The sequence below is a fragment of the Mesocricetus auratus genome, unplaced genomic scaffold, assembly GCF_017639785.1.
Source record: "Mesocricetus auratus isolate SY011 unplaced genomic scaffold, BCM_Maur_2.0 Super-Scaffold_100676, whole genome shotgun sequence".
In the NCBI taxonomy this organism is placed as follows: Eukaryota; Metazoa; Chordata; class Mammalia; order Rodentia; family Cricetidae; genus Mesocricetus; species Mesocricetus auratus.
Genome location: NW_024429266.1, coordinates 179,926,963 through 179,952,608, shown reverse-complemented (window position 1 = coordinate 179,952,608; position 25,646 = coordinate 179,926,963). Strand labels below are relative to the sequence as shown.

Sequence of the window (25,646 nt, the reverse complement as noted above, 5' to 3'; positions counted from 1 at the left end):
GCCTATCCTTTTACTGTCAGTCCTCCATTTGAATTTTAGAGTCAGCCACCCCCAAGATTGTGCTAACGAGCTGGGTGAAGAACTAACCCTTCACAACATTTGTCTTCTCATCTGGGAGCATGGATAACCTTTTATTTATTTACTTATTCTTGAGGTATTATTTCATGTCTTTCTGTAGAGTTTTACATGCTCGAAGATTTTTCTTATGTTTAAGGTACTTTTATAGCTTTGTCACTGTTAATAAGACTTTATTTTTTGAGTCAGGGTCTCATGTATGTCAGTTTGGCCTCAAGCTCAACTTTATATCGAAGATGACCTTGACCCTGCTCTTTCTTCCTCTTGTGCTGAAATTACTGGCATGCATATGCTACAACATTCATTTTATGTAGTGCTGGGGCTGAAACCCAGAACTTTGTTCATGTTGGGCAAGTCTTATTTACAACTGAGCTATATCCTCAGCCCGAGTTTATGTTTAAATTAAAAAGTTCATTTTCTTCTCTCTGCCCTCCTGTGTGTGTGTGTGTGTGTGTGTGTGTGTGTGTGTGAGAGAGAGAGAGAGAGAGAGAGAGAGAGAGAGAGAGAGAGAGAGAGAGAGGTGTTTGAGTGTTTTCAGTGGTCAACTTTAGGTGTTGGTCCTTGCTTTTTACCTTGTTTGAAACAAGGTCTTTTGTTCTTTAGCTGGTTCCTGTACTTCAGGAAATTTTCCATTCTCTGTCTCCTATCTTACCATAGGAGCACTGGGATTTCAGATACATGCTATTGCCTACAGCTCTACCTGGGTTCTGGGGATATGAACTCAGGTTCTCATCCTTGCATGGCAAACCCTTTACTCACTGGTCCATCTTCCTAACCATAAAAGCTAACTTCCTATTGTTATTCCCATTGTACATGAAAGTATTGGTATTTAAATACCAGTCTTGTATCAGACTAGTATGTTTAGATGTTACTAGTTTTGATAATGTGTTGAAGTATTAGTACTTATATATTGACCTATGTCTAATATATTGAGTTCTTTTATTAGTTCTGATATTGTATCCAAGTATTGATATTTATACTTTGATTTTATGTGAGTAATAGTCTGAGTTCTGTTATTCAGATGTGTCACTTTGTAATTTTCAGTTGGTACTCTCCCATTTTTACTTAAAAAACATTGTATTATGGGTTATCTGATTTTAAAGCCGTGAGAATACTTAATGAAAGGAGATTCTTTCCCAAATAAAGGTAATAGAACATTTCTGAGATGGGAAATATTTATTATTGGGGGTTTAATGTATGATCTTTTCATTACAGATATGGCATAAAATATTTCTTCAAGATTGGACAGCTGGTAACCTGGTATTGTTGATAGCCTTAAGCTGACTTTATAGCCATAGAGAAACCTCACGGAATTGCATTGTTATTTTCTGCTTTACAACATTTCTGGCGCCTAAGTTCACCCTGCAACCATGTATGGAAGTGCTCGATCAGTAGGAAAAGTGGAACCAAGCAGTCAGAGTCCTGGGCGATCACCTCGGCTTCCGCGGTCTCCTCGCTTAGGTCATCGGCGAACAAATAGTACAGGAGGGAGTTCTGGAAACAGTGTTGGAGGTGGCAGTGGGAAAACCCTCTCAATGGAGAATATACAGTCCTTAAATGCTGCCTATGCTACATCTGGCCCTATGTACCTAAGTGACCATGAAAATGTGGGTTCAGAAACACCTAAAAGCACCATGACACTTGGCCGTTCTGGGGGACGCCTGCCTTATGGTGTTAGAATGACTGCTATGGGCAGTAGCCCCAATATAGCAAGCAGCGGGGTTGCTAGCGATACCATCGCATTTGGAGAACATCACCTCCCTCCTGTTAGTATGGCATCCACTGTACCTCACTCTCTTCGTCAGGCAAGAGATAACACCATCATGGATCTGCAGACACAGCTGAAGGAAGTGTTAAGAGAAAATGATCTCTTGAGGAAGGATGTGGAAGTAAAGGAAAGCAAATTAAGTTCTTCGATGAATAGCATCAAGACCTTTTGGAGCCCAGAGCTGAAGAAAGAGCGAGCCTTGAGAAAAGATGAAGCTTCCAAAATCACCATTTGGAAGGAGCAGTACCGAGTTGTGCAGGAAGAAAACCAGGTTAGTTTCATTTGTACATATATCTTTATGGGCTGGATCCATGTAGATAAATAAAATGAGGCATTCCCTGTCTGTCCTGTCTTAGATTTCCCCCAACTTTGTTCCTTTAGTTTTTATTTATCCTTTTTACTTTAGAATTCTGTTTCTATTCTCTTAGTCTTTTCTAGATTTGGTCCTGTACATGATCCACAGGTATGTTCAAGCAAAACACTCACACATAAATTAAAACAAACAAAAGATTTTTAGACTGGGAGTGGTGGCGCATGCCTTTAATCCCAGCACTCAGGATGCAAAGGCAGTCGGATCTCTTTGAGTTTGAGACCAGCCTGGGCTACAGAGTAAGTTCTAGTATAGCCAGAACTACACAGAGAAACCCTGTCTGGAAAATAAACAAACAAAATCTTAAAATTTTTTTGAGTACTGCTTTGGCTACATAGTAAATTCAGGGCTAATTTGGGGCTATATAATGAGACCTTGTCTCAAAATTAAAACCAAACTAACACAGGACAGCTATATGTTCAGTGGAAGAGCAGTTTCCTAGCATGTAGAAGGAGATTCTTGGACCTGTCTTGCTGCCTTCAGATTGCTCAGAGTGCTTCAGGGTTGCAATTTCATGAGTCATCAACTGTATTGGAATGGACTTTATGGTGACACAGTTACATTTGAGTCATCTCTGTCCCTGTAAGGAACCCCTTGCACATATATTTGTAAGTAACCTTAATAAAAAAAAGATTCACTGGTTCACCAAAGTAAATGAATAAAAGGTTCAATATGTTTTTAAACTTCAGTATGTAGTTTGGGCTGGCTTGGAGCTCTTCTGCCTCCACCCCCTACATGCTAAGATTTATGTTAGCTTGCCTGACCACCAACCTTTTCAAGAGTAGATTCATTGTCTCTCAGTCTATCTCTTTCTCTCAGTATATAAATTTAAAGCAGATTTGGTGTTAACCAAAGATGCTATTATTGAATTGCCTACTCATCAATGTACCTTGCTGAAAATATAATGGACAATAAGGTAGTTTTATTGCCAAATAACTTGGAAATGTCTAATTTATTAAGGAAAAAAGTTATTGGCATATTTTTTCTTATGTCTATGCTTTAGAGTATGGGTATTGGGAGGGAAATCCAGTGCAGTACCCTTTCTCCAATTATCATGCTACATCTAAAGGCAAAATATTTAATCTTTTGAAAAGACAATTATGGGTACTTACCATTTTTCTGAAAAAGAAATAGTCCGCAGGTTTATCGTGCCAAGAAAACGATTATGTGCTGAAGAGGGTGAGCACCGCCTTATCTGGGTCCACCCCATGCCCTAATTAAACACTAGTGCACACCAGTGCTGGCAGAGACATTCTTCCCAAACCACTGTAATTACCACAGAGTTCTAAAATTGTGTAACTTCAGTCCAAAAAGCAAAGGGTGCAATTTTAAAGACAGTACAGTGAGATACAGAGACTGAGAATGCTAATTAATAGATTATAGTCAGCTAGCAGTGGGCCCCTAATTAAATAGTGCATTCATTATCTTCTTCGTAGCTCCCGGAGGTCAGACGTCTTTCATTTGTGAAGAAGACTTGTTTATTAGATTTTATAGCAATTAAATACATTTCTGTATTTCAGTTTGAGGTTGGGGATTTTGGTTCATTTTAAATGTTTGATCTGATTGAGCTGGGTCCAGAATCCAATCAGTCTAGAAAACTTATTTGCTTAGGATTGGCTGCTGAGATATTTTTATTTCTCAGACTCCTTTTGTTACTTTACTTTCAGATAGCTTATGATTGGAGAGTTAGTAATGAGAGCGAGTGTGTCATATATGCTTTGATAGAGAAGTCCTTTTCTTCTAAAAAATGATGACTAAGGAAGACTTTAGTGTAAGCTTGATGGAGAAGAATGAAATCTTCCTGTGAGTTTTATGTGATCACAGAGCTAGTGAGAAGCTTTTGGATACGTTACATTTTAGATTTTATTTTAATTAGCTATTGTAATTTTTTTTTTTTTTTTTTTGGTTTTTACGAGACAGGGTTTCTCTGTATTGTTTTGGAGGCTATCGGTCCAGCCCGGCCTCCAACTCACAGAGATCCACCTGCCTCTGCCTCCCGAGTGCTGGGATCAAAGGTGTGCACTACCACCGCCTGGCAGCTATTGCAATTTTTAAAAAAAGGGTTGTTTATGTATGAGTGCTTTGTCTGTATGTAAGCCTGCACACCAGAAGAGGACATTAGATGCCATTAGACGTGGTTGTAAGTCACCGTGTGGTTGCTGGAATGGAACTAAGGACCCCTAGAAGAGCAGAACAGCCAATATTCTTTTTTTTTTTTTTTTTTTTTGGTTTTTCGAGACAGGGTTTCTCTGTGGCTTTGGAGGCTGTCCTGGAACTCGCTCTGTAGACCAGGCTGGCCTCGAACTCACAGAGATCCACCTGCCTCTGCCTCCCGAGTGCTGGGATTAAAGGCGTGCGCCACCAGCACCCGGCTAACAGCCAGTATTCTTAACCACTGAGCTGTCTCTGCAGCCCTTTGTTCTTCTTTCCTGATTATGCCCTGTAAGAGTTTGATGTGTTGAATTTAGTTGGATGCTTATTTTAAAAATGGTTATTTGATGGTAGAGGAGATGGCTCAGTTGGTAAAAGGCAAGCATGAGGACCTGAGTTTGATTCCCATATATCATGTAACAGCTGGACATGGTGATATGCACCTGTAGGTCCAACACAGAAGGAGACAGGGGGATCTCTTCAGCTTGCTACCCAGCTAGTCTGTTGGCATTCACAAGCTCCATGTTTAAAGAGAGATGCAGTCTCAAAAAAAATAAGGTGGAGAATGATTCTGGAAGGCATCTGACATCAAGTCTTAGATTCTATACAAACACATGGATATGTGCTTGCATACTTGCATGCTCACCTGCACACACACACACACACACACACACACACGCACACACACACACAATGATTATGTTAATGCCCTTTCACTGAAAACTTGTTTGAACAGAACATTCTGTTCAATATGGTAGGATGACAAGTGAAGGGCCTTTAATTTTTTTTTTTGATTTTTGCTTAAATTGTGTGTGTGTGTGTGTGTGTGTGTGTGTGTGTGTGTGTGTCTTTGCAGACATGCATGTGCCTTGGTGCATGTGTCAGAGGAAAACTTTTTTTGTTTTTCGATATAGGGTTTTTCTGTTTAGCAACCCTGGCTGTCCTAGAACTTGCTTTGTAGTCTAGGTTGGTCTTGAACTCACAGAGATCTACCTGCCTCTGCCTCCCGAGTGCTAGGATTATAGGTGTGTGCCACCACTGCCTGTCCAGAGGACAACTTTTGGGAGCTGGTTTTCTTCTTTCATAGTGGGTACTGAGAAGCACACTCAGGATCAAGAGATAAATTCTTTTGCCTGCTGAGCCATCTTGATAGATGTTTTCTTTTTGCATGGAATATTTATTCTTTTTGGAGTTTGATGCTTCTTTTCTTCTGTTGAGGTACTGAGGATTGAACTCAATGTCTTCTACATGATAAACAAGTGCTCTGCCACTGAGCTATACCCCTAGCCTAGGATTTTATTTTTGGTTGTGAGCCTAGCCTTTAACGGCTGAGCCATCTCTCCAGCCCAGGCTTTTATTTATTAGACCTTAGCATGCATGGAAATATGTAAATGAGTATGAGACATTTCTTCTTGTAGAACTATATTTACTTACCTGGGATGTAGCAGGATAATTGGGAAAAATAATTAAGTGATTCACATAAAGTTGCATAAATATCTGATATAGTTTACTTGTAAGGGGTATTATTAAGGATATTATTTTCCAAAGAATTGGAGTTTCTTAGTCTGTTCTTTCTCCTTTTGAATTCCATGGTGTAATCTAGTATGGGATTCTTTTTAAAATTTAAAATTTGAATTTTGTCCTTTGCTTTTCTGAAACTAGGCCTCTCTACACTGGCTTTTGATTTTTCAACTGGGCATTGAGTAACAAGCCTTGTTCGTACTGAACAAGTGCTGTATCACTGAGTTGCAGTTCACTAGTTTCATTACAGTAGAACAGACTTGTTTTTGAGGATTTGCTAATTTATCATAAAATTTTAGGACAGCAGCTTAAGTATGATTTGGAAGACTCACGTTTTATTCTCTTTTGGCAAAAAGAATCAGGAAACGCATTTAGTCTTTATTCAGAGTAATCTTTATTTTTTTTGTAGTATTCAGGATCAGGGTGCCAGCTTTTTGTTTGGTAGGCAAGCACTTTATCTCTGAACCTTTCCCCAGCCTTAGCTATAGTAATCTCCTCTGTCATGTGATTTCCAGGGACTAAATGTAAGTTATTGGTCTGTAGTAGGAATAATATAAACCAGAGTCAGATATTGGGATTCAAGCTGAAGATCAGAAAAGCAAAGCAGTCAGCCACTAGAGAGTTCTTACCTCTACCAAGGCTGGGGCAATCCTGTCCTCAGTGTAGCTGGAGACTGAATGTTCTCCACCAAAAACTTCAGACTGCTCTCTCCTACACTGGTCCTCAGACTCATTCAGCTCCTGTCTCCTCCTGCCTTATATTCCTCTCCAGTGCTGTGATTAAAGATGTGGGATCCCAAGTGCTGAGATCACCTTGTGTGACCTCTGTTTCCTTTTAGGACTGGATCAATTTTTCTTTTGTAGCTCAGTGTGGCCTTGACCAGAGATCTGTCTGCCTCTCTCCTGAGTGCTGAAATTTAAGGTGGGTATCACCACTGACTGGCCTCTATGGCTGTGGTTAGCTTAGCACTCTGGTCTTCAGGCAAGCTTTATTTGTTAGATCATAAACAAAATATCATCACATCTTTTTTTAAAAAATATTTCTTTATTTTGTGTGTATCTATATACACTCACGCGTGTGCGTGCGCGCACGCACACACACGCACACACAAACACGCGTACACACACATGTGCGCGCGCGCATACACACACACACACACACACACACAAACACACACACACACACACACACACCATAAGTGTACCTGGAACCTGTGGTGGTCAGAAGAGGTCATTGGATTCGTGGGAACTAGAGTTAAAGATGATTTTGAGTCATCTTTATGGGTGCTGGGAAGGGAATCTTGGTCCTTTGCAACAGCAACAAGTGCTCTTAACCACTGAACCATCTCCTAGCCCCCAGGTTATCAGTTTTGCTAGCAAGTGTTCTTATTTGCTAAACATCTTGTAGTTGTAGTAATGTTGAACAGGGTAGTCACAGTTTCATTTTACTTTTCAAAGTCATCCTGTGCCTGATACCTGACTTCCCCTTATGGGTACTGCTTGTGTTCATAGGTATGTTGGAGGTCTCTACAAACTGTGGTTTACATAAACAGTGACTGAAGAAACTAATGAAGAGAAATTGTTCTTTTTTCTATTTTAGTTTTTCGAGACATGGTTTCTCTGTGTAACAGCCCCGGCTGTCCTAGAATTTGCTCTGTAGACCAGGTCGGCCTTGAACTCACAGTGATCCACCTGCCTCTGCTTCCCAAGTGCTGGGACTAAAGGCATGTACCACCAATGCCCAGTTAAATTGTTCTTTTCTCTCTTGATGTTATTATTGTTTACTTTTAGCTCTAACACTAGGGAAATTGGTGTAAATATTTGGGCTTTAGATTTTGAGTCTTTGGAAGAATATGGGGTTTTTTTTGGGGGTGGCGAGACTGGGTTTCTCTGTAGCTTTGGAGGCTGTCCAGGCTGGTCTCGAACTCACAGAGATCCACTGCCTCTGCCTCCCGAGTGCTGGGATTAAAGACGTGCACCACCACCGCCTGGCAAGAATGTATTTTCTTTATTAAAAAATTCTTACCTGGGTCATGGTGGTTCACTGGATAGGTAGAGTAGGTGGGTCTCTGAGTTCAAGGCTAGCCTGATCTACAGAGTGAGTTCCAGGACAGTCAGGGCTACACAGAGAAACCCTGTCTTGAAAAACAAACAAACAAACAAACAAAAAACCAAAACAAACAAAACACTTGAAGGTTCATTTTTTTCCAAAATAGGAATTAAATTCATATACGAAATACCTTAATTATAGTTTAAAAAAGATATTAAACAGATACATGGCCAAGTTAAATAGGCCTGTTATAAATTACATAAGCATATGAATTAGAAAATGTTAATAAAATGTTAGAGTTAGATATTTTATTAAATGAAAACATCTCATTCTTGAGTTTCAAAAATCTTTAAAAACATTATACAATAAACTTGTATTAGTAATGTCACAAAGTGTGTGTGAAATATATGTAGATAAGACAAATGGCTCTACTTACTAGATTAGGGGCAGAAATGCGGCTTTTTAGCATTGAGGAATAGTCAATTGCTCCTGGGTTTTTGCAGAAGTCCATCTAGCGCTGAGAGCCCTTGCTGTTCAGCAGCATGAGCAGCATCTTGAACTCTAGGGAGCTGCTGTGCCTTGCCATCATCTCACACACATCCTAAATGCACTCTGTGCCATTCACAGTTATAGGTGAGAGAAACACTGTCCTGCAACAGAGGAACGCTGTGAGGAAGTCTGCTCCACCAGGACACATGTACACTGAAGCAGCAGCATCCACCTGTATTAACCTGCTGTTTAGCCTGTCTTTCTGATGATCTACTAAGTCCAGAGGAACCACTGAGCATATCATCCTGGTTTCCCTGACCAGGGTCTGACACTTGTTTTCTTTGAACAAGCCAGTCAGTGTTTGAATTTCAGTTTGGCATCATATGCTTAAATATGGTTGCCTGTGCCATGACTCAGGAAGACACAGGAGGAAGCCATCAGCATCTATATAGCTTGAGGTCAATACTTTATGAATTTTGGCAGTATGAGATCATCAAAGCATTTCACTTCCAATTCTAGATCTGAAAACCTTTGAGTCAGGTTGTCTCTGTCTGCATTGGTGGCCTGCCTCTTGGATGTCAAGTGCCAGAAGAACCTCTCATGATTGAAGATTAGGGCGATTCTTCACCTCTTGTAGTCCATCTTGTACTGCTCTGCAATCAGTCATTTCCCTTTTGTAGAGGGTATTTGTTTCTGTCATGTTTTACTCTTACCTGTGGGCAGTCTCTGGAATGTATTTTCTTAGAAAGCTTTATCTATTTGATGGAGGAATCAGTTCATGGTAATGCTTCAGCATCATTGGGTGTGGCCAGTGGGGACTAGATAGCCCATTGACAGCTGTCTACATTCTCTAGGTCATTCTGCTATTAAGCATGCCTGAGTGAAATAGGATACCTGTAGATAAATGGAAGTTTGCCTCACCCTACATCCACTTACCTCTTTTCTTTCCTCCCTGCCTCCTCTTAAACCTTTTTTAACATTAAATATTCATTTTACTATTTTCTTTGTGTGTGTGTGGTATTTGTGTGTGTATGGGCACACACATGCCACAACATGTGTGTACAGAGCAGAGGACACTTGAAGGAGTTGGTTCTCTTATTTCCACCACTTAGCCCAGGTTAACAGGTTTTGTGGCCAGTGCCACAAAGATTACTCTCTGAGCCATCTTTCCCCTACCTCCAGTTTTATTGCGATAATACTTGAGTTTACCCTTGAAAATGTATTTCTTTGTTTCTTAATTTGATTCTTGAGAAGAAGAATTTGAAGAAAGTCGTAGTAACTTGGCCTAGGGAGTTCTTGGGCAGTGGAATGAATGACATAAATGTGCAGCCTTGTTACTGCTTGCAGAGGTGACAGGAGGAAAGATGGCAGGGAAAGTGTGGAGAGGAGGAGGAGAACATTTGTGAGATGTTTTTGAAGAACTATTTGGACCAACACTGATAGCAAGAGGGAAGTGTTTGTGGCGTTATTATCAATAGAGGGGATTTAGAGAGTAGAGCTGGATTAGAGTAAGAAATGGTGAATTTAGTTCAATATTTGAATATAGGTTTTTCATAAGTTTTTGGAAATAATGTGCCCAGTTGATGTGACTCCAGGTACTTTGGTGTGAATATTATAGTTTGTACATGTTAATTTGCTATGAATTCAGAAGTAGAGGCTTCTGTTTGCTCGTGTACCTGAGCAGTAAGAGGAAGGGAGAGACTGTTAGATGGCAGAGCTTTACCTGCATTTTTTGATCCAGTTATTTTTTGTGTTTTGATTCAATAAAGTATGTTAATTCTCTTTGAAGGTAGATAATTTGACAGTCTCTGAACTTTCTGAAAATCATTGTGCACTAAAAAAGTTAAGTACGGCTGGGCGTTGGTGGCACATGCCTTTAATCCCAGCACTCGGGAGGCAGAGGCAGGCGGATCTCTGTGAGTTCCAGACCAGCCTGGTCTACAAGAGCTAGTTCCAGGACAGCCTCCATAACCACAGAGAAACCCTGTCTCGAACCCCCCTCCCCACCCCCAAAAAAGTTAAGTACGTGTGTCTGTAGTGATCTCTCCTAGTTCTTCATTCTAGCTAACAAGTACATTGGAGTTTGTATGATGAACTAGGAGGAAATTTCTGAAAAAGGAATATTGCAGAAAATGTGCTTTCAGGGAAGAAACAGCTTTGTATTGGAAATGTTCTGTTCTTCTACAGACAAAATTAGAAATGGTTTTATGATCTGACTTTATGCTGCCATGTGCATCTCTAAAAATACTCATTTTTTTCCCTGTCTGAAATTGGGAAATTAATCCTTAAGACAGATTAAATACTTTAATTTATCTTCGTTATTTGTAGTAATGTTCATTGAAAATTTCCCTTAAGCTGGGTGTAGTGGTGCTCACCTTTAGTCCCAGCATTCAGGAGGCAGAACTTGCTCTATAGACCAGGCTGGCCTCAAACTCACAGAGATCCACATGCCTCTGCCTCCCTAGTGCTGGGATTAAAGGCATGTGCCACCAACGCCTGGTGGTAGTTAGTTTCTTAAAGCTGCATTTAAATCTTGAACCATCATTGGCCAATTAGCTTTCCATGCTTTGTTATGCTAAATGCTTTGGTTTGCCTGGCACTTGGACTGATCTAAAGTTTTACTTACCTCCAAACTAGGTATATAGTAATGATGACCTTGGAACCTTGGAACTCCTCTTTTTTTTTTTTTCTTTTTGGTTTTTCGAGACAGGGTTTCTCTGTGGCTTTGGAGGCTGTCCTGGTCTCAAACTCTGTCTGCCTCTTCCTCCTGAGTGCTGGGATTAAAGGCGTGTGCCACCACCAGCCAGCTGAAACTCATCTTTTTATTGTTTTGTGTGTATTTAAAATTTTAAATTAAGACTATTTATTATTTATGGGTGTATGCATGATGTGCTCTCTCTCTCTCTCTGTCTCTCTCTCTCTCTCTCTCTGTCTCTCTCTCTCTCTCTGTCTCTCTCTGTGTGTGTGTCTGTACATTAGCAAGTATGTGGGGGGATATTAATTTCTGGACAGTCCTGGAGACAGTGGAGGTCTGCCGGTGAGGGAGCTCAGTAATGAGGGCTCTGAAACACTGGTGCACAGTGCACATTGAGACACTTGTGGAGAAGCTTGAGCACAGTGTTGTTTCCTCTATGCCATCAAGTTTACAGAGTTGTGAGCCAGTGTTGAGTTAAGCCCACAACTGTGTGTCTATTAGTTATTTTAGTGCACTTCTCTGAGATCTCATTCACTTCGATTACATCGCCCCAATATAAGATTCTTTTTTTTTTGGTTTTTTGAGACAGGGTTTCTCTTTGGCTTTGGAGGCTGTCCTGGAACTCACTCGGTAGACCAGGCTGGTCTCATACTCACAGTGATCCGCATGCCTCTGCCTCTCGAGTGCTGGGAAGATTCATTCTTAAAATCAAGTTGGTACTACTGGGCATGATAAATATGTGGCTATTGAGATTCTTTTCAAGATTGTTGGGATAAAATCAGCCTTTTCAGGTAAAGTGCAGTCTTCTAAGTTTCACCAGTTCTGTTTTAAGGATTTACTTATTTTTTACTTACTTTGTGTGTTTGTGTGAGCTAGAGAGCACAAACATTTACATGCTTGATATGTGTGTTGAGGTCAGAGGACTTCTTGTGAGTCATTTCTCTCTGCTTTGTTTTGAGGCAGGGTGTCTGGTCATCACTGCTGTCCTGTGCTGTATGTGTATGCTTGTTTCATAGGGGTGAGCTTTATATGCTTGCTTCATATGTGGACTTCCCACTGACTCTCCTGTCTCTGCCTCCCGTCTCACATAGAGTGCTAGGATTATAGATGCCTGCCACCCTCTGGCTTAATTCATGACTTCCAAACTCAGGTTTTTCACACTTGCTCCATAGGTACTTTTATCTGCTGAACCATTTCTGGACCTTACCAGTTAAGTGAGGACAATAAACTTTTAATTGTTGAGTTGTTTAAGTGAGATTAAAGGAAATAGTGTGTGTAAAATTGTGGACAGGAGGCTGAGAGTGGTGGTGAACGCCTTTAGTCCCAGCACTTGGGAGGCAGAGGCAGGGGATTTCTTAGTTGAGGCCAGCCTGGTCTACATAGTGAGACCCTGTCTCAAAAAGCAAAACAACAACAACAACAACAACAAAAAACATGGGCAAGACTGTCTGACATGAATATGTAGTGCAATAATGTTTAGTTGATTGAAAAGTTAAATATTATATGAATATAAATTTTGTACATTTGTCAAGTATAAATGTACCTTATAATCTGCTATGAGAAGGCAGTCAGTAGCATGGGACCTAGAAGGCCTTTTAGAAACTGGGTCACAATGTATAATAAACATTGTAGCTAACTAACATGGATAGCAAATCAGCCTTAATATTCCTGATGGAGTTACCAGGAACTTTGAGTAATTAGTTTTTACTTTTTCAGTTACAGTGATGTTCATTATTTAACATTTTTATTTCCATAATGACTCATCTGTGAATTGTAAAGTGCTCTCCCAAAAGGAATGTAGTACTGCTTGAATTTTTTCTGCCTGCCCTGAGTGTGTGTTGTGTTCTACTGTCTCTCCCCTCCTGTAGTAAGGAGTTTCTGGCTGGTTATTTAGGAACAAAACACTGCAAATAATTTAACTATGTGTTCTTGTGTGAAGAAAACTTAATCTCCTAACGTCCATGAAGATTTCTTTACTTAATCAGCATTCAGTGCTATATTTATTCACGCTGCCATTTTAAACTATTACATTTTCCACTTTTCTTTTAATCTTTTAACAAAAACTTTTGCTGAAACCTTATACGAATGCATACCATTGAAAAGTAAACTATGTTTACATTATTCTAATTATTTCATTTATATTAAAACTGGTATTACATGTGACAGACTTTGATTTTTATGTATTCTGAAATAGTTCTGTCCATGAAAGTGTTCTTGTAAAGGAACTGTTACCATATATGTTTCTGAGTGTTAATACATATTTTAGATGCTACTAATAACTATTATAGAGTACTTGCAAATACCATAGTAGATACTTTTTGTTTTAGTATGGGTGGTGTATTGGATGTGTTCATATGGTTGCACATGTGTGTGCTTTTATGTGGAGACATAAAAGATTGACATTGGGTATCTTTCTCAATTGCTCTCCACTTTATTTTTAAGTTTTTTTTTTGGGGGGGGTGGGGGCGTAGTTGACATATGACACAGTGCTTATGTGGTAGCCAGAGGATAACTGTAGGAATTGGTTCTCTCCTTCTACCATGTGGGTTCTGGGGTTGACCTTTAGGCTTGGTGGCATATGCCCTTACCTGCTAGATGATCTCTCTGACCCTTCACCTTGTTTTGTTGCAGGAGCATCTTTCATTGGACCTAGACTTCATCTATTCAGGTAGCCTCTCTGGCCAATGAGCTCCAGGGATCCACTTGTCTGCAACACTCCCCTCCTCCCCCCACTCTGTTCTGCACTCCTGTCTCCAGCTTTTTATGAGTGCTTGGGAATTCAAACTCAGGATCTGGTGCTTGCCTGACAGGCATGTTGCCAGTTGACTCTGCCTCTCTAGATGCTTTTATATATATTCTTTATATTTTTTTGAAATTATATAGTTACATTCCTCCCCATTCCCCCTCCCCCTCCCTTCAAGCCTTCCCTCACTCCCCCCTTTCAAATTCATGGCCTCTTTTTAAGTTCTCCCTATATGCAACCTGTTCAGTTCATATCTTACATGTATGTATATGATCTCAGTGCTAATCACTTGATAGTGGATAACCAATTGGAGGATCCTTCCCCGATGAAGATCACTTCTGCTATTCTCTGCATTCCCTGTTGTCAAGAACTGAGGCTCTGCAAGATTTCCCTCTTTGATGTTAGCATGTTCATTTGTGTTGTCCTTGTTCAGATCCTATTTATGTAGCCGTGTTGATGAGACTTAATGGGTATAGACGCTGACATTTCTAGGTGATACAGCCTCACAGCAAACTTTCTGTTTGTCTGACTTTTACAGTTTTCCTGCTCCCACTTCCTTCAAGATCCCAGAGCCTTAGATACAGGAATTGTGTTACAGATGTAGCAGCTGGTACAGGACACTACAGGATCTCTTGTTTTCTACATTTTGATTGGTTGTGGCTTGCTGTAACAGTCTTGTCTGTTGCAAAGTTAAATTTCTGTGATGAGGGGTGAGAACCACACTTACCTGTGGGTATAATGTCAAATATTTAAAATGTAACTAGTAATTATGCCGGCCTAATAAAATGGTAGTTTTAGATTCAACCCCAAGATCCATGGTCTTACTTACTAGCCCTGGGTGGTTGGATAGGTTTCCAGTACCAGGCATGGATTCCTCTTATTGAGTGGGTATATTATTTCTAATCTTCACAGTAGTCCTGTAGGTAAGTGATAATGTCTACATTTATAGATGAAGGAACTAAAAATTAACAAAGGACCCTGTGGATTTTGTGTAGGTCTCACTTCTGGTTAGCAGCAGATATTTATGTGGATACAATGCCAACTAAAGTGTGATTTTGATGTTTTCACTTAAGCACGACAGAGTGAAATGTCATTGTGTGTTTAAAATATTTATTGGGGCTGGAGAGATAACCCAGAGGTTAAGAGCACTTGTTGCTCCTGCATAGGCCCTGGGTTCAATTTCCAGCACCCACGTAGTGACTCACAACCCTCCAGTTCCAACAGATACAGTATCCTTGTTTGATCTTCATAGGTACTCAGCATACATGTGGTGAACATATATACATGTTACCAAAACACCTATACACAAAAAATTTTTTAAAATAAGTTTAAAAAATTAAAATATTTATCAGAGAGATATCAGAGAGTGTTTGTGTACCTCTTTTGGGTTGCTTCTGATTGACTTGAACTAGCAGTTCATTCTTCAGTGACATGGTGATAGGGTGGTGCCAGGGAATTGGAAAGTTAGAGAAGATTATATATTGGTGGGGTTGGTAAGTCTTGCACAGACTTTGTCTTATGCAAGCAGGTTTATTAAGACTGGGCGGTCTATGGGGCCTCTGGCAGTAGAACCAGGATTTATTCCTAGTGCACAAAGGACTTCGGGTGCCCATTCCCCATGGAGGGATACTTTCTCAGTGTAGATACACGGGGAAGGGCCTAGGCCCTGCCCCAATTGACTTGACAAATTTTGATGATTCCCTCTTCACCCTCCCTGGGGAGTGAATGGGGGATGAGATGGGGGGAAAGTTGGAGGCATGGGAGGATGGGAGGGAAAGGGAACTGGGATTGATATGGAAAATAAGATTGTTCCTAATTTAAATAAAATTTATAAGAAAAAATAAGTTTTAAAAAGTATTCATTAAGTGCAGAGACTGCATTAAGAGTCATCTATGTTTTAATTGAAGAAGAAATTCCAAGAGTAGAATGGGGTATGATAGGATTCCTCACTTAAGAGGGTTCACATTGAGAGAAGGAGTTAGAGGTAGGGGATCTGCTGAGATGTTTGAAATGTAATTTGAGTAGTTTAAGTAGTTGGTCTCTGTCAGCTGGGGTCAAAGACATAGAGAGAGAGAGAGAGAGAGAGAGAGAGAGAGAGAGAGAGAGAGAGAGAGAGAGAGAGAGAGAGAGAGAGAGAGAGAGAGGGAGAGAGAGACAGAGAGACAGAGAGACAGAGAGACAGAGAGAGAGTGTGTGTGTGTGTGTGTGTGTATGTGAGTGAGTGAGTGAGTGAGTGTGTGTGTGTGTGTGTAGGTATGTGCACATTAGTCCTGGAGCCCCCAGAGGCTATAGGAGTTGGAGTTGAGCCATCTGATATAGATACTTAACACTTGTCCTCTGGAAGAACCATATTGTGCTCTTAATTGCTGAGCCATCTCTCCAGCCCCACTTTACTTGTTTTAATTTGGCAGAAAACATTAGATCAACAGCTCCCAGACTTGATGTAGCATCTTTAAATATGTACAGTTGTTTATCTTCTTGATATGTACATACATGCCATGGTGTGCACAGTGTGCATGTGGGAGTCAGAGGACAGCTTGTCAGAGTTGGTTCTCTTCCACCATTAGGATATGGAACTCATACTCAGATCACCAAGTGGTGGCGAGCACCCTTATCTGACAAGCCCTTTCTCTGATTCCAGATTTAATTATGCACTCCTATAGAAATTTAAAAAGTAGAGAGAAATAGGAAATAATACTAAGACTGGTGCCTTTAATTCCAGCACTTGGGAGACAGTGACAGGCAGATCTCTGTGAGTCCAAGGCCATCTTGGGCTACAGAGGTAATTCCAGGGCAGTTCCAAAGCTACAGAGAAACCCTATCTCTAAAAAACATTTTTTTTTTAAAAATTAGAGTTCTTGGCATCTCTATAGAGCCCAGGATGGTCTTTGAACTTGAGATCTTCCTGCCTCAGCCTTTAGAATACTGGAGTTACACAAGTATGTCACTATGTCTAACTTAATAGTATGTTAAAGGCAGCCTTTTTACATCCAAATACCAAATACATTGCTGATTTAAATAAAATGAGGTCTTTGGAGGTTGGAGAGATGCCTTAGTGATTAAAAGCACTTGCTGGCCAGTGCTTTTAGATGTAGTTGTAGATGTAGATGTAGATGTAGTTGTAGTTGTAGATGTAGTTGTAGATGTAGATGTAGTTGTAGATGTAGTTGTAGTTGTAGATGTAGATGTAGTTGTAGATGTAGTTGTAGATGTAGATGTAGTTGTAGTTGTAGATGTAGATGTAGTTGTAGATGTAGTTGTAGATGTAGATGTAGATGTAGTTGTAGATGTAGGTAGATGTAGATGTAGTTGTAGATGTAGATGTAGTTGTAGATGTAGATGTAGTTGTAGTTGTAGATGTAGTTGTAGATGTAGATGTAGTTGTAGATGTAGATGTAGTTGTAGATGTAGTTGTAGTTGTAGATGTAGATGCAGTTGTAGATGTAGTTGTAGATGTAGTTGTAGTTGTAGATGTAGATGTAGTTGTAGATGTAGTTGTAGATGTAGATGTAGTTGTAGATGTAGATGTAGATGTAGTTGTAGATGTAGATGTAGATGTAATTGTAGATGTAGTTGTAGTTGTAGATGTAGTTGTAGATGTAGATGTAGTTGTAGATGTAGATGTAGTTGTAGATGTAGTTGTAGTTGTAGATGTAGATGTAGATGTAGTTGTAGATGTAGATGTAGTTGTAGAGGTAGTTGTAGATGTAGATGTAGTTGTAGATGTAGATGGTAGATGGGGCTACTGAGATAGTGGTGAACTTGGGTTTATGATTTGTGGGTTCATTTTTACACTCCTACTTGAGTAGTTGATTTACTGAAAATTTTTGAAAAATTTAGAACTTGCTTAAAGGCTTGAAACACAAAGTAAAAACTGATGAGAAGAAATTGAATTTGTTAGTGTTGGTAGCTTTCTGACCCTTCCTCCCCCTTCTTACTTTTTGGTGTTTTTGAGGCAGGGCCTTACACTTTACCCCAAGTTGGTCCCAAGTTCATGGCAATCCTCTTGCTCTGCATTTGGATGCTGGCATTACAGGTTTGAGTGCTCAACTCTGATCTTTAACTCCCTTCTTCCTCCCTTCCTCTTTGTTTCTATGCTATTGCTCTTTTTAATGGATAGGGTTACATTGTTGTTGCTTTCTTCCTCTTGTTTATTGCGTTCATAATTTAACATGAGTAAATTTGGAAACTATTGGCCATTATAGCAGACAGCTACAATTAAAATCTAAAATTTGAATGCCTAGATTGAGATGGCATGTTACAGTTCTTGTGACAGATGGCTTTCCCCCTTCCTTTCTCTGCTTTTTTTTTCCCTCAGAGAATAAATCCCATGTGTTTCCGATTTTGGCTCTAGTTGTGTTCTGCCCACTCATTGGCTTCAGAGGAACTTCACACTGGATGTACTGGCCCTTGGCATTCTAGCAGGATGTGGATACAAAGTGTGACTCTTGTGCTAGGTGTTCATTTATCAGAAAAATTGTAGCTTCATAAAATTAAACAGCATTTCTTAGTCATTTCGGCTTTTATTAAGAGTAAACTTTTAACAGTTTGTTTTATTTTTAATTATTTGTATATGTATGTGTCTGTATGTGGGTATGTGCACATATGAGCAGGTGCCTGTGCTGGCCAGAAGTGTCAGACCCCTGGAGCTGGGGGTATGGGTAGTCAGACCCCTGGAGCTGGGTTTATGGGTAGTCAGACCCTTGGAGTTATGGTTGTGGGTAGTCAGACACCCCGGAGCTGGGGTTGTAGGTAGTCAGAAGCCTCCTGACTTGGGTGTTTACAACTCACTCAGTTTAGTTCTAGGCAAGAGCAGTACAAGCTCTAAGAGCAACACCATCTCTCTAGCTCTAGTACTATGAGAACTGTTATTATGCTTCTCTTTTGTGTATGTTTGCATGCACATGTGCCAGAGTGTGGGTGTGGATGTCAGAGACCAGCTTGTGGTAGTTGGTTCTCTCTCCATGAGGAACTTAAATTGCCAGCTTGGGAACAGGAATCTTTACCCACTGAGCCATCTTGAGGACCTTTAGCTTATACTTTTCAGTTGATGTTCCATGGTAAATATTTTTAGTGGCATATTTATTACAAAATAAGTTTTTAAAATCTGAATTTCACATAATCAGAAATGTATAGTGTGTTGTTTTACAGTGTATTTTCAGGTCACTGGATGAGTAGACCTAATTGTACTGACTAGTACATAATGACAGCAGGTATTGTTTTGAGTTTATATTTGAGATAATCTTGGGTGGTTCAGGGGTAGCCTTGGACTTATAATCTTCTTGTGTAAGTCTTCTGAATGCTGGGCTACAGGTGTATACTACTTGCCATGCCCAGCCATGACAGGAATTTAATATCACAGAGACTTAATTATAATAATTGAATCTGTGATATGTAGTATTGAACTTTATATTTGATGTAACAACTCCCAATTCATGAGGATCTGCTAAATTTTCAAGTTAGATCAATGAGTGATTGCTGCTGCTACTGCTGCTACCACTGCTACTCCTCCTCTTTTTAAATTTGATTTTATTCTTTTACTTTTTGAGACGGGTATCTCTGTGTTGCCCTAGCTGTTCTGGAGATCTGCCTGCCTCTGTTTCCTGAGTACTGGGATTAAAGTCGTGTACTATCATACCTGTCATCTCATTGTTTTCCTTCTGTCTTACTTTCCTATTAATATGAAGAGAGACCATGATCAAGACAACTTTTAAAATAGAGGGTTTAATTTGGGGCTCACTGGGTAGGGTTAGAGTCCATGGCCATCATTTCAGGGAACACGGCAGCAGGGAAGCAGGCATGACACTGGAGCAGAAACTGGGAACTTCTATCTTGATCTGAAAGTTGGAGGGAGGGGAGAAGGGGAGGAGAGGAAGAGGAAAGGAACACCCAGACAGACACTGGGAATGGCTTGAATCTTTTGAAACCTCAAAGACTCCTCCCAGTGATATACCTTCTCCAACAAGGCTACAACTTCCTAGTCCTTCCCAAACAATTCTGCTAGCTGAGGACCAAGTATTCGAACTTATGAGCCAATGGGGAACATTCTCATTCAAACCACACATCTCCCCATCTCTCTTCTTTTACAGGCTAGCCTCTATGGCAGTCTTCCTGCCCCAGTTTCCTGAACGCTAGGATATGGCTCCTTGTAGTCTTCTCTTTTAAAATTTAGTACTTATTTGTGTTTTACTGTGATTTTTGTGTTTCAATGGGATGCTTCCCACTTTTAAATTTACATTGTGCTTTTGACTATTTGACTAGCAGATGAATGTACTTAACATAAAAGAGTACATAATTCAGCAGTTAGACAAAAATGAGTGTTAGCTATTTTTCTCAGTGTATCACTTCGTGTTCTGGGATTATGTTGTGATTTATGTATGTGATTTCCCAATGAGAAGAAGGAAGAGATCTAATTGCATTCATTCCTATAAGATGACTGTTGGTATTTCAACATAGCATTGTCTAATCAGTATGTCAGTAAGTATGTATTGAGTGCCTGCCATGAATACCAGCTAGCATGCTTGATGTTTTGAGGGATTTAAAAAAAGAAAACCAGGGAGGAAGAGGAACAGATAACACTTAAAGCGTTTAGAATCCTGTGAACATGGGGTGTGCATATTGTATAGTTTATAAACAAGAGTTTTTAGAACAGTCAAATTCTAGAATATTTTGACTTGGGTTCTTCAACAGTGGAGTTACCTGTAAGTTGAAGGTATTTCCTCACATTGATATAACTTTTCTAAATAAATGAAATATTTAATGTTAATAGTTTCCTTGAATTACATGTTTTGCATATAAGTGTATATAATTAGTACATCTGAAAATACATTTTTCCCACAGTATTGATACGATACTTACTAATTACTGGAATTGGAGGATGTTCATTATACATTAGAGGGAACATGTAGTATGTGTGAATGTGTGTCTATACGTGTCTTGCAAATAGTATAGCTTTATTATAGCATCGTTTGAAAGCACAAACTATGGAATCAGTAAACTCAGAGATTGTTGCTCCAAGGAATATAGAGAGATTTCCAATTTATACAATGAAGACAATACTGTAGCATGAGGAAAATGTGGGGTTAAATAAGTTAAGATTCATGGAGCATTTAGAATTGGGAATTACACATACCAGTTCCTTGTTACTATCTTTTCATTGTAGTCTTTCTTTTAAAGTCAATATTGATATAGAAACCCAGAGAGATCTTTTTTAGTGTGTTTTCTCAGTGTAGGATTATTCTTTGAAAAATTTTAATACTTTTTTCCTTGTAATGATTATGAATTTGTCTTATGATAAAGTAGAGCATAATGAAGACAAAGATTAAGTTTGTACATTTATATGTTATTACAATACAAAATACAAAATTAATCACTTGGAATTCAGTAAATGTTTGAATGCTATTGAGTGAGCTATAATACTTACTGTTTAGAATAACATACTGGCAGTGGTGGCTCAAGCCTTTAATCCCAGCACTTGGGAGGCAGATGCATGTGGATCTCTATGAGTTCAAAGCCAGCCTGGTCTGCAGGGTCCCAGGATGGCCAGGACTGTTACACAGAGAAACTCTGTCTCAAAAACCCCAAAAAACCAACAGGGGCAACTTACAGAACCTCTTGTTCATATTTCTTTACAGTATCTTTTACAAATCATATAATATCAGTGTGAAATTTGTATTGATTGGTTGTTCTATTTTAAAGTAATTATTATTATTATTTTTTTTTTGTGGTGGACTTTTCACCATTAAGCAAGTTTTGAATTGAAGTATCCTGCTTTTGGGTATTAGTTGATATATGTGCATCTTAGGATTTGGTTTCAGTCTGGAACTAGGTAGAACAAATCTATTCCTCCTTCTAGAATAATGATATGTAATAGAAAGGGTTTATGAAATAGATATTTAGTGGCTTGAAGAATTGCTGGTAGGGCTGGATTCACGCTAGCTTCTGTAATACTAACAAGAAGCTGCCACCACTGTTACTTTCCTGGCTAGGGCAGATATTCCTGTTGCTGTTGTGATGACACCATGAGCCCAGCACTGCTGGATTCCTCTGCTAGCATATGTACGAGCTAATAAAAACAGCCTTATTCGCCAGGCGCACGCCTTTAATCCTAGCACTCAGGAGGCAGAGGCAGGCAGATCGCTGTTCGAGGCTGGGCTGGACCAACAGCCTCCAAAACAATACAGAGAAACCCTGTCACGTAAAACCAAAAAAAAAAAAAAAACCCCACAAATGTAGGAATTTGTGAGTTTCCACTCCCACATTCGGAAAGCAGGACTCATAATGGATGTTGTTGTTTTTAATATTTATTTTTTGTATATGAGTATTTTGCCTATGTGTATGTATATGAACTACGTGCATGCCTAGTGCCTGTGGAAATCGGCAAAGGGTGTCATAGCTCCTGGAACTGTAGTTAAGAATGACTGAACCACTTTGTAGTACTGAAAACTGGGCCTATGTTCTCTGCAAGAGCAACTTGTGTTTAAAATTGCTGAGCCATGTCTCAAGTCCCTGATCATAAGTTTTTTTTTTTTTTTTTTTTTTTTTTGGTTTTTCGAGACAGGGTTTCTCTGTGGCTTTGGAGGCTGTCCTGGTACTCACTTTGTAGACCAGGCTGGCCTCGAACTCACAGAGATCCACCTGCCTCTGCCTCCCAAGTGCTGGGATTAAAGGCATGCGCCACCAATGCCCGGCCCCTGATCATAAGTTTAAGGTCACTTTCAGCTACAGAGTGAGTTGGAGGTCAGCCTGGGATACTTGAGACCCTTTCCTTCAAAACAGAACAAAACAAAAAGTACAATCCTAATATACTAGAACTTTGATATTGTTTGTTTATTTCTGAGACAATCTTGCCATGTTTCCCTGGCTTAGAACTCAGTAATCCACCTGCCTCCGCCTTTTGAGTATTATAACTAAAGTCTCCTTGAAAGACATTGTAATCACACTTTAAAAAATTGTCATATAAAATGATTTAAATGGGGAGCTTTTAAAAAACGTTTATTTTTATTTTTTAAAACTTGGGAGAGGAAGGTCTTGGGATGTATGCTTTAATTGGGTATAAACTAAGTACTTTTTGAATTATAATCCAAGTAAAAATCAAAGCATATTTTGTGATTTTTTAACACTTGCTGCCCTTTATGGGAGATGCCCTTAACTATTTTAAATTTTATTTTGCTTTACTGAAAAAGAGTGACTCAACTTTTTTTTTTAACAACACATTTTATGACAAGTGAGTTTAAAAGTCAATATTTTATAATATAGGTGTTTTTGTAGCTACATAATGACTATCACTTTCTATAAAATTTCACTTTTGGAAAGTTAGGAATTTGGGAGAGAATACTTTCAATATAGATAACTTTATAATCAGACACTAATTAAAAAACCATTGCCTTAGGAGACTGATTAGATAGTCGCTGGTCATTTTGGCTGCCCCTGCAGATACTGGAAAGATATAGGAAAATTGAGTAGAAACATTGCTGTACTGAGACAATGCAGAGGACTGTTTCTCAATTGCCTGAAGAGGGGAAGGTAGTCCTGGAAGTAGTGTGCAGTTTTAAGTTTCTTAAGGTATAGATGAAAGTATTCTTGGAATTTTTACTTGTTTTGTTTTGAGACAAAGTTTCCTTGTGTAACTCTTGACTCCTGAAACTCCCTCTACGCTACAGTGATCTTCCTGCCCTGACTTCCTAGTGCTGGGAGTATAGATGTGACACCATGCTTTGCATAAGTGTTCTTGTTTATTTATGTAGTAATTCTACTTCTGCTCTTTGTAGATCCTTTGCCTGGAAAAGTTGATTATGAATCCACAGAATTCTGGTTCAGTAGTAGTTTTCTTTTTACCATAATGAGGAATGAACTAATTCTATTACAGAAAAAATATGAGAATGAACAAGACTGTGTTTTGTAATTTGCCTCTTTTGTTGTATTTTTATCTTAGTCACTGGTTTTTAGAGTAGTTGCCATAGCTGGTGTGTCAGTTTGACATTTTAATTTCAAAGATCCTATTATAATCTTGCTCCAAATGTCAAACAGTTCTTCAGTGATAGACACAAGCTCCTACTGAGTCTTTGTTTGGATGTAAGATCATTTTATAGATTCCTTGTTTTATGTCCTTGTGTAGAACTTAAATGAGAACATTTCTGTTGATCAAATGGAGCTTTTATTTTATCGATTTCAGGTTATTGGCTAAATTTTGCACTGTGCTGACTTTGAACTTGATTACATTCTTGAGGCAGAATAGGAAAGCAATTTTTAAAGCAGGAAGATTTTACGTACAAGGGTAGTCCAATCACAAAAACTATTGCTTAATAGCTTTTAAATGTCCCATATTGGTGTATGTTTCAGTGTTCAGCAATTTTTTTTTAGTCTACTAGTGTAACTCAACATAGTCAACTCACATTTTGGTGAGTGCAAAGCCAAACTGAGCAGTCAAGACATTAAAGAATGTGGAAAGATTTATTACCTGCAGCAGGCCAGGAGAACTGGGGAGTTATTTTCAGAGCAATGTCCTCCTCTGACAAAGGAAGCATGTGATTTCATTCATCTAGCCTATAAATATTCATGTAAGTGCTGGCCCATTTCTCAATATGCTAGTTAGGGAGTACATTCCTGAGCATGTTCAGTGTAAGGTCATGAAGCACATGCTTAAAAGATTAAAATGATATGAGTGCTCTCAACTTGCTCTGGAAAGTTTTACTGAAAACAACAGAAAGTCCAGTTTGAAGATGTGTTAATTACAGGAGTTTGCTTCTGACAGTGTCTGCCTTGCTTACTGGCTATCACTAGATACAGGAAACACTTAGTTGTAATGGTTGTATCTTGACTAGAGACCAACTTGATTACTGAGGAATTGATTTTGAAATCTTTAGAAGGGTAAGTATGTCCTTCAAGAAACACTGAAAAGGATATTGATCCATGCGTAGGAGAAGAATGTTGTATTTAGTTTCCTTTGTTATAAGCACAAGTGTCATCTTTAGGAAGCAGATGTTGTATGTAGCAGTGTTACTTCTCCATTTACAAAGTCAACAATGTAATAATAGAACATTTTTCTCATTGCAAAGTAATCAATACATAGAATACAGAAATTTTTGCAGAGGGAAAAAGTATAATCCCAGTAATGCTCTGATGCAGATATGTGTATATGTGTATGTGAATGTGTGCATGCCTCTGCTTCCGGAGTGCTGGGATAAAGGTGTGCGCCACCACCACACCTAGCTGCATTTCTATATTTTTTGTGATACATTATTGATAAAAAGTTGAATGTGGGGGCTGGAGAGATGACTCAGCGGTTAATAGCACTGACTGCTCTTCTAGAGGTCCTGAGTTCAAGTCCCAGCAACCACATGGTGGCTCATAGCCACCTTGAATGAGATCTGGTTCCCTCTGCTGCCATGTAGCCAGAAGATTGTATACATAATAAATAAAATCTTTTTTTTTTTTTTTTTCGGAGACAGGGTTTCTCTGTGGCTTTGGAGGCTGTCCTGGTACTACCTCTGTAGACCAGGCTGGTCTCGAACTCACAGAGATCCGCCTGCCTCTGCCTCCCGAGTGCTGGGATTAAAGGCGTGCGCCACCAACGCCCGGCAATAAATAAAACCTTAAAAAAAAAAAAGTTGAATGTATGGCCAAAGATGACCCAAAGGAATTAAAAGAGAGAGCCAGTTTTATTATGTACATTGTGTATCTTTAAAAGTTTAACATCTATATAACTTTTAGTTTGTAATAAGAAAAAATGTTATGAAAACAAGTCTACACCTTGTTTTATTACCTGCCTTGCATTTAGAAGCAT

The 25,646-nt window shown here is 39.2% G+C and overlaps 1 protein-coding gene and 1 pseudogene across 11 annotated transcripts in view; one reads left to right on the top strand and one right to left on the bottom strand.

Moving 5' to 3' along the window:
* The window catches only part of Erc1 (ELKS/RAB6-interacting/CAST family member 1), a 294,181-nt gene that overhangs the window by 12,062 nt on the left and 256,473 nt on the right, over positions 1-25,646 (top strand). For all 11 annotated transcript variants that reach the window (XM_040739043.1, XM_040739041.1, XM_040739040.1 and 8 more), the window contains exon 2: positions 1,291-2,114. In XM_040739043.1, coding sequence (XP_040594977.1) covers positions 1,446-2,114 — 669 coding nt within the window. In that variant the 5' untranslated portion in view covers positions 1,291-1,445. The remainder of the gene's footprint in view (positions 1-1,290; positions 2,115-25,646) is intronic.
* LOC101824658 lies at positions 8,261-9,123 on the bottom strand (annotated as a pseudogene).